The sequence below is a fragment of the Meles meles genome, chromosome 9 (assembly GCF_922984935.1).
Source record: "Meles meles chromosome 9, mMelMel3.1 paternal haplotype, whole genome shotgun sequence".
Lineage (NCBI taxonomy): Eukaryota > Metazoa > Chordata > Mammalia > Carnivora > Mustelidae > Meles > Meles meles.
The window spans coordinates 69,267,336-69,279,012 of record NC_060074.1 but is presented as its reverse complement, the minus strand read 5'-3'; the positions used below and the strand labels follow the sequence as shown (position 1 = coordinate 69,279,012).

The 11,677-nt window shown below is 42.3% G+C and overlaps 1 protein-coding gene and 1 long non-coding RNA gene across 4 annotated transcripts in view; one reads left to right on the top strand and one right to left on the bottom strand.

Annotated features, from left to right (window-relative positions):
* Window positions 1-7,120: 7,120 nt before the first annotated feature.
* ITGA6 (integrin subunit alpha 6) overlaps window positions 7,121-11,677 on the bottom strand; it is a 72,644-nt gene continuing 68,087 nt past the window's right edge. For 2 of the 3 annotated variants that reach the window (XM_046019045.1, XM_046019043.1), the window contains one exon: window positions 7,121-8,621. In XM_046019045.1, the coding sequence (XP_045875001.1) occupies window positions 8,460-8,621 (162 nt within the window). In that variant the 3' untranslated portion in view covers window positions 7,121-8,459. Of the gene's footprint in view, window positions 8,622-10,934; window positions 11,061-11,677 lie in introns of all 3 variants that reach the window. The other variant, XM_046019044.1, reaches the window with a different exon arrangement.
* Window positions 7,732-9,011, top strand: LOC123950725. The gene is made up of 2 exons (XR_006820279.1): window positions 7,732-7,808; window positions 8,514-9,011. It is a non-coding gene; the product is annotated as an uncharacterized LOC123950725 (long non-coding RNA).

Genomic DNA, 11,677 nt, shown 5'->3' with positions numbered 1-11,677 from the left:
TTACATCTGTGTTGCTTTGGTCTCTTGCGCTTTGGTCCTGTTCTCCTTTGGGACATATTCCTCTGTCTCCTCATTTTGTCTCACTGTGGTGATAGGAAAGTCAGCTACATCTCCTCTTGAAAGTAATGGCCTGAAGAAGGCCTGTGATGCCTTCAGTGCAGTGTCCCCTGTGTACCACAACTCCTGTGTGTAGTGCATGTGCCGGCTGTTGCATTCTCAGTGCTTTTCCCTTCAGTCCAGGTGTCTGCAGAGGCTCTCTTTGCTTGTTGTGGCCAATGTTTTGTCCCAGGCTGGGATGGGACATGAAATTTTAACCAAGTTTGCACCAGTCTGCTTACAAAAGGAGACCCGCTAAGCCAAGACCAGGGCTGCCCTGGGAAGATCCGCGGAGCACACCTGGGCAGGGCACATCATTTTAATAAGCCATGCCTTGAGCTTCTGCTGGGCCCACCACCACTGCCGCCAGCACTCAGGACCCCCCAAACACAGGGTTTGGTGTAGCCGCACCATTGCCCGCAGAGGGCCATGACTTAATGCGGGGGCCTCGGGTGGTGCCTGCCAGTTCCTTGGTTACTAGAGAAGTTCCTCAGCAAACCTGCCCTTCTGACACGTCCTGTGAGATAAGTTAATAACTCTCCCTTAGATCCCGGCATTTTTCAAACTCCCCTTTCTGTCTCTCCACGGACTTTTTGTCATGTCCCTATCACCCTCTGGATCTTCCAGAAAGGAGACCACTGATTTTTTAAAACTCCAGACTTTAAGTCCTGCTGGTTGCAAGAACTCACTAAATTCGACCCCTGTCACTTTCAAAGCCAAATGTTATAGGGATTGTCTTCCCTGTGCAGGTTCTCTGGTGTGGTAGTCCGTTTGCCTCCCTCCCCATGCCCATGGTTCCCTCTCTCCAGCAAGTCCGGTTAGTGCTGCCCCCACCCCGACCCGCCACCCCGGCCCCAGCCAACATTGTGTCTACCCTTCCTGCCCTCTTCAGTGTGGCCTGTTCTCTACATTTAGCAGTGGAGTCTGTTCTGCCAGTCTTTGGGTTGTTTTCTTGGTTACTCGCACTGATGTGGGATGTTATCTAGTTGTGTCTGTGGGACAAGGTGAAGCTAGGGTCCTCCTCCTCCTCTGCCATCTTTCCCGGAAGTCAGGGGTTAGCCTATTTGTCCAAGGTCAGACAAGTAGGAAGTGGTAGAGACGTGGCTTGGACAGAGATGGACCCTAGAGCCTCTTGCTCCCCACAGTGTAAGCCACGGACCCGCAGCTTTACAGCACCTGGAGCTTGTTGGAATGTTGACTCTTAGGCTCTGCTGCAGACTGCCTGCATCAGATCCTGTGTTCCAGAGACCCCCAGGTGATTCTCGGCATGTCACCGTGGGAGCAGGGCTGCTCTTTGCCACTCTGCTGATGGCGACTTCCTAACCAAGGACACTTTCTCCATTAGGCAGGTATCCTGGAACTTCAGTACTTTGTGTCATTTGATGACACCTTGTAGTCAAATAGAACCTGTCTTCCCAGGGGAAGGTGACCTTTTTTGTTTTTTGCCTTTAATGTCTTCCAATCAGTGCATTGTGACAGGTAGAAGGGGGAAATGGGAGTTTTCAAGCTGTTCTTCCAATCATAAGCTCTAATTTTTCATCTTCATGATGTAACCCAAGCACAAACTGGGCTCTGTGAGCATTTCCTCTTCTGCATAGCAATAAAGGTAATAAGCAACAAAACTGTAGGGCACGTTCCCACTAAAGGAAACCAAAGAATTGATGGTGTGGATAAAGAACTGAGAAAGCATTTTCAAAAAGAATCTGGTCCTTTTACATTCTTCCATGTCAGAAAAAACAACAGCAACCAGAATGAATACAGTTTCAAGATGCCTACACACTGACTTTGTGCACATGCCCCGACCTACATTCATCATTGTATTAAGGAGCCAAGACCCAGGTTAGCAGAAATCAGGTCACTCTTGTACAAAGTGACCTATGTTGATAAGGAGTTCAAATTCAAGAGTTTGGTTCACTGTATTTTATAGTCAGTTAAAGGTACTTAAGCTTGCAGGCAGGGGCTGGAACACCCACTGGTAAGTCATGGGGTATGACAGGCATTGAGGTGTGAAACAAGTCCGTGAGAATTAAAAGGAACTGTGACTCCCCATCTGTGAAATGAGGAAGTAGAACTAAATTTCTATGCTTCCTTCCTACCTTAACGTCTTAGGATTTTATATAACAAGCGTAATTATAATTACAGAGCACTTCCAAATAGTCTCCTTTACTCCTTACAAAAACCTAGGAGATTCCTATTATCGATCCTGTTTTACAGATGAGGAAACTGGGGCACAAACATGCCAGGCACTCACCAGGTTATACTCTAAGAGGTGACAATGACCACTTGCGCTCTCTCTTTAGGGCAAAAATGCCTCTAGCTTCTCAACTCTTGTTACTGGTGTACTGGGATCGCCAGTGGAAACAAAATGAGGCATTTCCACATGCAGGGCAGAGCCCTTTCCATAAATATTCAGGCCATCCAATGACTCCTAAACAAGTGTCTGACTCGGCTACACTCTGAGTCCCCTGGGATCCTTCAGTGGTGCTGATGCCTGGGTCCCAGCCTGAGATTCTGATAGTCAGTCTGGTGTGTAGTCTAGGCATTGGGTTTTTTTCTTAAATGTTCCTTAGAAATTCAACGGTGTAGCCCAGGTGGAGTGTCTATTCCAGATTTTCTGGGGTTGGGGTTGGTTCTGGAGGCACGTTCCACTCACATAGCATCAGGTACTGACCTTATATGTTAACCATTGATACTATAAGGCAAGATTTTAAATTCTGCTACTTAAAGTGGATTCATTTCCATCTGTTTTATTTAAAAATTTTTCTTAGAGTCTTTTAAGTATTCCAGTATTTTATTACACACTGAGTTAAAAGAAAGGAAAAGAACACAAATTAATTCCTACTGAAAGCAGCCATTATGTTATTTTACTCTTTGGAAACAACTTTTTTGCAAATTGTGATTGATTTTTGGCCCCTTCTGTGTAAAACAGGAAGTAATATCACTGCATAGACAAATGGCAGTGCATTTTATATTTATTTATTTGCTTGACAGACAGAGATTACAAGTAGGCAGAGAGGCAGGCAGAGAGAGAGAGAGGGAAGCAGGCTCCCTGCTGAGCAAAGAGCCTGATGCGGAGCTCAATCCCAGGACCCTGAGATCATGACCTGAGCCGAAGGCAGAGGCTTTAACCCACTGAGCCACCCAGGCGCCCCTGCATTTTTTATTTAAAAGTACAAATAAATTAGCTATTGTGATGTCCATCCATTTTTTTAAATCAAATATTATCACATAAGTTCCCCAAGAGCAAGAACCATGTCTGTGTTACTTCTGTATTTCCATCCCCAGACACAGACCTTGGCCTGTAATGGGTACTATAAGACTTCTCTACAACTAATGAATATGTAAATAAGTGAATGAATTATAAATAGCTTCACATAATGAGGAAACTCAAACTATTGCATGCTTATACCAAAAAATGACTATGTCAAAAGAAAATACTACTTTTGTTTAAGACCTTCTCTCATTCTTACAGGCCATATAAAAGATGTTGGGGAGGGAAGGACTGTAGTAATAGAGAATTTGGGGTTGTTGTTGTCGTTGTTGTTTTTAGAGATGATGAGGGGCAGAGGGAGAAGCTTAAGCAGGCTTCATACCCAGTGCAGGGACTGATGCAGGGCTGAACCTCACAACCCTGAGATCATGACCTGAGTCAAAACCAAGAACTGGACACTTAACTGACGGAGCCAGATGGGTGTCCCTTGTTTGTTTTTTATTGAGGTGCAGTTAACACACGGTGTTACATTAGTTACAGGTGTACAACATAGTAATTAGATGATTCCATACATTGTCATGTTCAACCCAAGTGTAGCTGCCATTTACCATAAAATGCTATTACATTATTGACTGTATTCCCTATGCTGTCTCTTTCATTCCTGTGACTTACACGTTCTAAAACTGAAAGCCTGTACCTCCCACTCTCCTTTATGATTTTCTTGTTTCCTCTCTATACCCTTCTCCCCTCTGGTAACCACCAGTTTGTTCTCTGTTTATGTGTCCGTCTCTACTTTGCTTTTTTATATTCTGCATCTAAGTGAAATCATATGGCATTTGTCTTTCTCTGACTTATGTCACTTAGCGTTATATCCTCTAGCTCCTTCCATGTTGTCACAAATGGCAAGATCTCTTTTTATGGCTGCATAATATTCCATAGATCATATAGACCCTATCTTCTTTTTCCATTCATCTAACAGTTATTAAACTACACCTGTCTCTTTCACAGTGACAGGATTTTAAGATTTGAGAGAGAAAGAGCACACATGAGGGGAGGGGTAGAGGGAGAGAGAATGAAGCCCGACACGGGTCTGGATTCATGACCATGAGATCATGACCAGAGCCAAAAACAACTGTCAGATGCTCAAGTGACTGAGCCATCCAGGCACACCTCACAATGACAGGATTTTTTTTAAGGTTTTGTTTATGTAACACAGAGATCACAAGTAGGCAGAGAGGGGAAGCAGGATCCTTGAAGGGAGCCTGATGTGGGGCTCCATCCCAGGAGCCTGGGATCATGACCAGAGGCTTAACCCACTGAGCCACCAGGCACCCCACAATGACAGGATCTTAACACTCACACCTGTCTACTGGTTATTTACTTATGCACTAAGCTCTGGATAATGAAAGAAGTACATGCTATCCCTGTAGTTTGAGACTGTGAATGTTCTAGAAGTATGAATAGTAAAATTTTATCTGACCTCTGTTAACGTGGGTCTGTCGCTGCTTGTTTCCCTGGAACAGTCTGAGAGATGGCTTGGGGGAGAGGGCGAAGAGGTGACCGAGGCCCTTAAGCTCTGCTGACTCTACAGGAATTGCACTTGACTCCTTCACTCCGGTGTCCTCATTAACCATTCCCTGGTTGGGTATGTGTCGTGTGGCATGTGGTCTACCCTTGTGCTAGACCAGTTTTTTCCTGATTTCTGTCTTCTAATTCACTTAGAGTGTTTAACCATGAATCCCCCTACAACTTTTCTTCTAGATTTCTTGGGGTCTGTTGGTTAACGCCTCTGCAGACCTGGCCTCAGCCACTGGTGTTCAGCACTTTCCCCCATCCTAACAGCTGGGCCAGATGCCTTTCAGAGTCAGCAAAACCTGTTTTTTAAAGGTCCAGGAGAAAAAACACTCGCCCTGTGCTCATAAACAGGAACTAGTGGAAGAACAGAGACCTACTGACTTTTTTGTGGTAGTTCCTGTTTTGAGATCCTTCTTAAGTTCATTTTCTTCATCTCTTTGAACCTTGCTTTTTCCTCACTGGTTGAACCACGATTAGACCCTACCCTTTGGTCTTAAGGAACTGCCTTCAGCCATTTACTTTATGCTATAGCTTCTGATTGCAACTCTCATTAGTTTTCTCAGCCTTCAGGCTGTACTTATCTGGAACCCAGGCACCTAGAGCATTTCACTCTTTTCTTCCTTTAAAACAGAACAGTCTATTAACCCCAATCTGTCTTCCCACATTGTCCTCTCATGAGGTAGTGTGCCAGGGGTCAGTTCTCATTACGATGTTGTCATGTAGGGTAGAAGGCTTGATCTCACCCTTACTTCCCTAGTCTGGACAATTTAAAGTATTACCACTTATATCTGCCCCACATTCCAGAACAGTCCCAGCCCCAAAGGCATGACCCAGTGTGAGACTGGGCAACCAGCAGCAAAATGTCAGTGTTTGTAAATGGATCCAAGGATATTCCTATTTATCTTCTACTGTCACTCCTAGGCATTCCTGTAGGATTTTTAAGAGGGAGAGGAAGGGATATAATCCTATCAAGTATTGCCATGATGTCCAGCGCAGGAAACCTACGCCATGGTCCAGGGGACTGTGAATAAAGGTTCACACTGGTCTGTCATGTGAAAGTACCCATCAGACATTCCTGTCTGATCTTCAAAGAACCAAGATTCACTATATAATACTTAGTAGAAAACTATTACTTAGTTTACTAGACAGATGATACATTTTACATTGGAAATTTATTTGGGACAGGGCAAGCTGTTTGCTATAATATCTGAGCTCTATCTCCATGCCTTAGTTTCATTTAGATTGTGATACTCTAGCTAAAGAAGGTTCATAAAATTGCTTATAAATCTAAACAGAAAACTTTGGTGAAGAAAATATTTTCAGGCCAGTCAGTTCAACCACATCAGTCCTTGGTGATCAATAGTGCCACAGCCAAACTGCTCTCACGTCCAAAATATCTTCTCGGAAGAGAGCAACTTTGCCACAAGAATTCTTACTCTTTATGCCATGGTATCATTGCTAAACGACATCTCCCAATTTGTAGGGATCTCAAATAAGGCCATCTTTCAGATCAGTTGATGTCAAAAGAAAATGAACAGTAGAGCCCAAAGGAAAAAAAGAAAACCTTCAATCAAAGAAGAAATCTCAAAAACTTGAGTTAGCCTTCATTAAATAAAAAATAAGGTTATAATTTTAGAGTTTCACATATATAATGCTGTGTTACTAAGCAATGAACACTTTCATAAAAAAATTTATTTCACACTTTTATACAAATATCCACAGGTATTTTCTAATCATAATTTTACAGTGCTACTTAGTATTAAAATGTATCAAATGCAAACAGACCCAGTGACTTGACTTGAGATGACATTTTTAACAAACACCACGATGTTCCTTGTTGTTGGACCAGCCTTCCACCTCTTCCGTTTTACGACATTCTTTGTTTGTTTTCTAACAAAGATCTACAGACACTTTCAAAATACCAGCTCCGTGGCAACCTATAAAGCCAGTGCATTTGGTTACAAGGTACCTACCTAAGCAAGAAACCTAGATTTCAAACACTGGTATGACCTGTTTTAGAGATATTTCTGTAAACAAAGTATCATTTGTAAAACCATCTTTGTGAATGAAAGTTCCAAAGTACAATGAGAATAATGTCCTTAGTATCTTCAGAGCATACAATTTCTGTAAAGAAAAAAACTCCGAAGCAACAATTTTGTTCCAACAAATTAGCACCTGTTTGCTATTATTCCCCATCTAACTTAACATTTTGAAGTACACTAATTTTTAAAAATTCAGATTTCCTATCTGTTCATTGTCTCTTGAATGTATAGAAATGTTTTCCTCCTCTGCCAGTTCATTTTTACAATTAAAACCATTGAAAACTGTAGTTAGCGCAGTCCCAAAGTAATGTGAGGGACGACAGATAGGGGAGGAGACAAAAACCAGAACTGACTGATTAAATGGTTCCAACATTTAGCAACATAAAAGCCGTGATGTTCTGACTTCCGGGATCAGATACTCAGTAGTCTCGCACTGGATCCGTCTGGACCCACCATAGGCACCAACCCTCTCTTTCAAGTCCTGATGGTACAGTGTGGCCAGCAGGGCTTACACCGCACCCGAGTCCAGCAAACCAACCCATTATTTCCAAGAGTTCCTGAAAGTTACAGCAAAAAGGGTGCAGGAGACCTCACACAGGGCTCTAAACTCAAAAATATGCGCTTTCCGATAAGAATTGAGCATCTTACGGTTAACTCCTCTTTCTGAAACAGTTTGGGTCTGGAAGAAGGGGGTGAGGGCTGTCAGGAAGGGAGATGTAATAACTTAAAATGGACTTTTTTTTTTTTTTTTGCATGAAATTCAAACCCATGACCTCCCGTGTTCTGATTCTGATTGTTCAATCCAACTGGAAGGGTAAAGTGGAGAATCTTTGGCCTGTCAGTGACAAAATGGTTGTTTAAAAAAAAATAAATAGCATATACAAGTAAGTCTAAGTAGCATTCAAGTCTGTTGCACCTGTGTGTCTGAGCAGGAAGGGTGAAAGCTGTATGTTAGCTGGTGGGAGGAGCGTTCACACATCTAGGAAATGGGGACAGATGGCAGGATGGCAACACCACCAATTGCACATTGCACTGAAGGTAGCACTCTGAAATGAGACACAGCTAGCCGAGGGCACGGTCTGGTGCTTCCCGCTGCTCCCTTGCCGCTCTCCTGTCCTAGGGGAGGGAGGCGTGCAGAGGCAGTGGCAATGAGCGTGGCCGGCCTGTCAGCGCAGTGACCGTGACCGGGGCCGTCTTCAGCTGTGCTAGGGGGAGGACAGGGCGGGAGCACCGCGGGGGAGGCCCTACCGGGGGGCGCAGGCAAGTCAGCCACACCAAAAACAGAGGCAACTCGGAAAGTTAAATTAAGGCAGTTAAAGAAAACTCCATTCCAACAGTCTTAAATTCGGCTGTGCCAGACCAGAGAGCCCCAGGCTACACGTCAGCGTCCACAGTGAAAACTGTCCAAGTTCGTACTGGGCGTAGTCTGTCTGAAATCAATATTCAGGGATTGAGCAGGCTCGCAAGTTCACTTAGATGTCGGAGTTGGGCGGGGAAAAGCAGTTTGGGTACTGGGAAGCTTTTTTTGGCCCCTCTTAGGAGTAGCTTTCATTTTCATTCCACCTTGTGATCCACTGTTTTTTTTCAAGGTTATCGATGTATTTTTCATCTTTGATCTCCCGCTCTTCCTTCCGGATCCTCACAGCGTGGTATCGGGGAACGCTATCGTCGTACCTGGAGCGTTTAAAGAATCCGCACTGATCAAGGGGAGAGAAAAGCAGAAATAAATTAAGGACTGCAAGAAAAGCAAGTGCACGAAATGGGAATGTCTAAGCTTCCTGTTCAGCTACGCCCACCTCTGGACAAAGGGAAAAAAGACATGGTTTCTTTTAAGAAGGAACGAGCAGGTTGAAAAGACAACAGCCATTGGGGATAAGCGCAAGAGAAGACAGCTGTAAAACTAGAAGGAAAGTCCGTTTTTTCCATCTTGTCTACATTTATAACAATGTAGTAAGCTGCCTCTTTACTAACAATTTCAGAGCTCTGGAACAGTGCTTCCATTTTTTATAATCACAATACTCTGTTAAAAAGATCTCAATTTTAGATTAGATGTTAAAGAACAATCTTTTTAAAGGCCACGAACTAAAGATTATTTTGTGTCCTTGTCTCACTAAACAATGAAACCAAATCACCAGTATTTTTACAGATTACTATTTGACTATGCCAGTGTTCAAATGAGTCAGTTTAAGAACTTTCTCTCCTCCGAGGCTAAGTACACATCTCTCATGAGCTATAGGGTAATTTACACTGTGTGGATTTCCTGTTGTGCTTCCAAATTTAAGCCGTTTCATTAAATCATGTAGTAACTGTGTCCTATAATAAAATCAGGTACCTCAGAGAACTTGAGGAAAGTATGCCACTGAATTTCAGAGCATCCCTAGTATTTTTTTTTGCAGAAGACATTTACACTTAAATTATTTATGAATATATATTTTATTCATTTTTTTAAAAATATTCAATCTGATCCAAAGTAGATTTCTATGGAGAACATATCAGGAAAATTTTTAATCAAATTGAAATTTTTAAATGAATAAAATATGTTTCATGGAAAAGATATGTTGATTTAAAAATGCAGCTAGGAGGAGGATGAGGAAGATACTTGGAATGGTTAATGTGTATCATGTAATAAGAAAATAACATTTATGTTGAATGAGGTTATAAAAATGTCATGGGGCAAAGTAAAATTAGATTCAGTCATCATTAAATCATTAGGAAAAATGGACCAAGAAGTTTTGTTGTAAGGCCATTTCCATATTGGACTCCTTTATTATTTTGTGCAAAAAGCCAAAATACCTATTACAAAATGTGGCTCTTGCTTCATTTAAAAAAAGGAGGAAGTTGGGGCGCCTGGGTGGCTCAGTGGGTTAGAGCCTCTGCCTTCGGCTCAGGTCATGATCCTGGGGTCCTGGGATCGAGCCCCACATCGGGCTCTCTGCTCGGCGGGAAGCCTGCTTTCTCCTCTCTCTCTGCCTGCTTGTGATCTCTGTCAAATAAAATCTTTAAAAAAAAAAAAAAAGCAAGTCAAGGGTGGTATGTAGAACTGAAATGGAAAGGCTGGGGTTCGTCGTGACAGTGTCATGGAAAGGGATTATAGGAATAATTCCATCCCCTCGTGCCCACATAAATGGAAAAAGGAATTACCACCAATTCCTGTTTCCATGGATTTACAAACAAGGGAAGCAAAACACGAACTTAAAATCAACCAAGACCCAAAGTTGAGTAAGATCTCTAGGAACATGAAACAAGGTCAAACTCCATTACAACATATTGAAACCGTAACTATCCAGAGCATTTTTATATTAGAATTTTGTATAATGAAGATCACTTGGTAAAGAGCAATCTTCTGAAATTGGCCATCGTGTCCACCAGGTCAACACATTCATAGTTTGTTGTAGTGGTCTTTGACCCGGAGTAGATATGCAGGAAAAGGAAGTCGCATGCTTAGCGAGCATAAAACAATTTCTGAGCAACAAAAGCATTCCAAGCCTTCCCCCTTCACTTTATAGCAAGATCAGAAAGGACAGTAAGGAAGCCTTCTCAAGAGAAACACAATGTTTCCAACATGCAACAGGTTAATTAGGCAGTCAACACAAGCTTCTATCTGTGGAAAATCCCAAAGTGGACAAGAAATCTGCAGTGATTTCTTATTCACCTTTGAAATTCCAAGTGGGATGCTATATACTGGGTTGACAACACGTGGCAAACTGGGCTCCTAGGGAGGTCTAATGCCTCCTTTTGTGTACATAGATTCCAATCATCTTCATTGCTGTGGGTGACATTTAACAACACAAAATAACTCACCTGCAACAAAAGATTCTTTGTGCATTTCTAAAACACAAACAAAACTGAGCTTTCAAGTGAAATAAAATAAATCCAAGCAAGGCAAGCCAGTGTGGACATTTGGAAACATCTGTTAATGGGACACACACAGCAAGCTGTTGCTCTTAAAGTTAGCCACCACAACCATAGCGGGTCCCACAGCTAGCAATGAAAAAACATTGATCAATTACCACAGAAGTAGATCAATACTATGCATCAGAAGTAAGCCTCTCTTTATCAGACGGCTGAGCATGGATCTCAGCCTTGTGATAGGTGGCATCATAATGATCTTTCTTATTTCTCTTGAAGAAACCACACTATAAGGAAGCAAGGTATTTAGTCAGTTTTACAGTTTTGTGTAGAAGAAACAAAAGAAAAATCTCAGATTGTAACCTGTTTTCTAGTTATAGCTTGTTACAAAGAGACCAATTATGGATCAACCAATAATAGCTTGTTACAAAGAGACCACTTATGGATCAACCAGAAGTGAACAGCTGCCAAACCGAACTGATTACCATGGGTCTCTGGCCTGATACTTAACCAGATGACATTAATTCGCTAATTGGTTTTTCCATCTGTAACCAATATCCTGAGGACAAAAAAAATCATCCTAAAAGGAAAATCATATATCCGTCTGATTGTAGCTTTGGGTGGTTTCCTCATGCAGGAGAACATGAACTCTAAAATAGGCAAAAGATTGACTTCTGCGACAAAGAAGTTCACCAAGATTTAGCGTAAGTCCAAATCAAATAGATACGGCATTTTTCTGCCTTTCACAGGATGTTTCATGGAATCGCTGCTGTCTACTTGAGGACTTTGTATTTGTGGGTAAATCATGATATAAATTCGAATACACCATCATGAAAGAATGACAGCTGTCATGTTCCCAAATTCTAACCCACCAGGTAACCGTTAAGTGGTAGGAACCTGTGGT